Source organism: Diospyros lotus, chromosome 15 (assembly GCF_014633365.1).
Source record: "Diospyros lotus cultivar Yz01 chromosome 15, ASM1463336v1, whole genome shotgun sequence".
Taxonomy (NCBI): domain Eukaryota; kingdom Viridiplantae; phylum Streptophyta; class Magnoliopsida; order Ericales; family Ebenaceae; genus Diospyros; species Diospyros lotus.
The window spans coordinates 10,676,747-10,680,079 of NC_068352.1; the positions used below are offsets into that span (position 1 = coordinate 10,676,747).

At 45.8% G+C, this 3,333-nt stretch overlaps 1 protein-coding gene across 1 annotated transcript; it reads right to left on the reverse strand.

Annotated features, from left to right (window-relative positions):
* Positions 1-652: 652 nt before the first annotated feature.
* Positions 653-2,894, reverse strand: LOC127791507 (scarecrow-like protein 18). The gene has a single exon (XM_052321424.1). It carries the CDS (start codon positions 2,418-2,420, stop codon positions 1,155-1,157), a length of 1,266 nt encoding a protein of 421 aa, XP_052177384.1. The 5' UTR covers positions 2,421-2,894; the 3' UTR covers positions 653-1,154.
* Positions 2,895-3,333: the final 439 nt, after the last annotated feature.

Below are 3,333 nucleotides of genomic sequence, written 5' to 3' on the forward strand. Positions count from 1 at the left end.
ATGGGGTTTTCTGGTTTACACGTACATATTTAAGGCTTCGTTAACTTCACAAATCCCAGTTTCTTCCAGTTCTACACACTATCAGCAGACGCAGAGAGAGAGAGTTCTCCACAAGCTAGCACACGTCCGAGGAAGATCAGAGGGGAGGGTGTGGATTGCGGAGGCATCAACAAAGAACAAGGGACAAGAGAGGGACATGAATGGTCATCGAAAAACCAGATGAGAAAGAGAGAGATCCTCTTGCATTACCGGTTTCAAATGGAAAGGGGAGCCTAGGCCCCCCCCCCCCCCCGGGAGGGGGGGCAGCAAGGAAGCCCCGTTGAGAACTTTGATGGTTTTGTTGAGGGGACAACAGGCACAAATTATGGCAACAAATGGTGCAATCCCAAACACTGCCCAACACCAATCTGGGGATACTTGGGCCAAAAATCAAGAACCATCCTTTCTTGAAATCACCCCACCCAAACAATTAATGAAGTAGACAAAGGAATTTTAGGCATCAATAGTGGCATCTATGCAAAGTCGCCCCAATTAGTACTTTATCAATTACCCACAATTTATTTGGTAGTGTACTAATGGAAACAGACAAGAAGGTATATAAAAGTTCATTGACGAATAAAAAAGAAAGTGAAGCATCATTTGGATTAAACAAGTGAAGACACCAAACCCACCAATACAACAGGACAAACAGCACCTCTGGAAGTAGATCCAAGTGGTTAACACTTAACACTAACGCAATATATATATATATGTATATATATATATATTACTCAGTGATATAAAATTCTCCACCCAGCTAGCAATCGTTGCCTCTGAAAGGGATATTTGGTTACAGAATCCTTATCGTTAACAAATTAAAAATGAAAAAGGATCATATAGAGGACTTTAAAATATATCAGCCAAACTAGCAGTATAAAAATAATACATTTTCACCTTTCAGCTCCTCAAGAAAAAACCTCACTGAAGGTAGATGGAAGCCAAGAGATAGCTAGTGCGTGTTGGGAGACGCTTAGCCAGTTTCAGATGCTCTTAATTTCTTCCAAATCCTTGCATGCAACGTACAGGTTGGAACTAGGGTTAGGGTTTTTATTACTTCTTTTTCTTTTTCATGGAAGAGGGGCTTCTTAATGAAATTCATATGTAGATACTTGTACCTAGCGCCAAGAAGAAACTGAGAAGAGAAGTTGATTCTGCCAACCTAAGAAGAAAGAGTCATTGAGAATGTGAAGTTGGTAACCCTCAGAAGGGTAGTGAAGCCTCAAGAGAAGCTTGGCCTGAGAAAGAGCAAAAGGGCTAAGAGCAACATTGCTAAAACCTGAGCTCCTCAGCATCATTTCCCATGACCGAAATCGCTCGTGCCGCTCTCTCCGGCTGTCTCCCTGCTCTGCCACGATATCGGCGATCTCTCTCCCGAACCAGACCCGTTCCACCACCAGCCTCTCGCGGCTGCTGGGCGGTAGCGTTGCCTCCAGCGAGTCGAACACGGCCGCGTAGTGGTCTAAAGCCTCCACGAACCTCTGCAGAAAAATGGGGTGGTTGTGATTGGCTTCTCTTTCGGCCACTGTCAATACTCTTGGGCTCATGGCCTTGATCCGGTGGAGAAAAAGCCTGAGCCTGTCCCGATCCTTCAGGTGCCGGTGGAGGTACAGGACGCAATTGATTGCTAGGGTTTCGTCCGGGAGGAGCAGCACGGTGGAGGCGGCGGCGATGGGGTCCTGGTTGGGGTGGAGGAGCAGAGGGTGGAACTGGAACCTGAGGCCGAGCGAGTGAGCAAACTTCGTGAGGCGGTCGCCGGTTCGCCGGAGCATGTCGACATCTTGGCCGGTGCCGGTGATTCGTAGACTGGGAAGAGGGTAACGCTCGGCGATGGCTTGCATCAAGGGCGGCCATTGGACTCCCTGCATGATGTCGAAGTCGAGGATGTGGATTGCCGGGTGGCCTTCAATGGCTTCCAAGATTGCTTGATTGGCCGTAAGATGGCTAAATCTGATGAATGGGGTGACTTGGTTGAGTGTTAGATATGAGGATTGAAGAAGCGCTTCCTCCGAACCCAAACCGCCCACATTAGCACTGGAGCTCCCGGCGGCGAGATTGGGAGTGTTGGCCATGATGATGGCTGTGGAAGCGTGGCGGTTGAGGCGGAGGGAGAGGGCTTTGGTGAATTGGTGGACGAGTCTTTCGGAGGAGTCGCCGTAAGGCGAGGAGTTGGCGGATAAGACGGTGAGAAGGCGGTGGGCGGCGGCCAAATCGGAATGGGAAAGAAGCTCGGCGCAACTGAGTAGTAATTGACGCATATGGATTGCCGGGGCTGGTGTTGGGCGCGGCTGAATCTGGTGGTGGCGGTGGGGGAAAGCCGAATGGGTATCTGATGAAGATGGGTCTTCTTCCTCTTCTCGGGAAGAACCAAATGAGCCCAACATCTCTGTCCAACACTGATGATGATGCTGATCACTATAGCTTTCAACACTAGAGAACAACCCCCCCCCCCCCCCCACGCCAAAAAAAAAAAAAAAATCTCTGTATTCCGAAGAAACCCTAGAAAGAGAGAGAAACGAAAGGAAGAGTGTAAGGTTTGTATATACTTATATATATATATTTATAGAGAGAGAGAGAGAGAGAGAGAGAGAGAGATGGGGAAGATGCTAGATGCGGTGGGGAGTGGGGAAATTTTGCAATGGGTTCGAGCTTAATTTGTGATGGCTAAGTACTAGGCGAGTAATGTGATGAAATGCAAAGAGAGAGATATGATGCGGTGATGATGATGATCCTCCTATTGCTATAGATTGATATATAAGGGGATTGGGGGCAGTGCTCCCATTAGTACAAGTAAGTTGTAGTAGTAGTAGTAGTAGAGAATGATCTGTGACAGAACAATATCTGCAAGAAACAGGGAAGACCTCTCAATCACTCGTAGTAGTTACTAATGGCAACAGTACTCCCAGCCAACCCCTTTACAAAAACAAACCACTTTTCTATGCTATACCCATACGTAATTCCTTTCTTACACACACACACACACACACAAACATATAATATATATATATATATATAGAGAGAGAGAGAGAGAGAGAGCACAAAGGGCTAAATATTTATTGAGGGCTTGGGTCCTCATGTACTCAGTTGACCTTCATTAAATTATATTTCCTAAAATCTAATAAGGCAGTTTAATTAATTTGGAACCAGGACATAGTGAATAACAACAATTGTGAAGCAAGCATCGTGTCATATGCATGTATATTGCTCGAAACATAAACCCTAAATCTACTTCTATATGAAAGTTTTTTTTTTTTCTAAATAAGATATATTAACAGAAAAAGAACGACAAACACTACA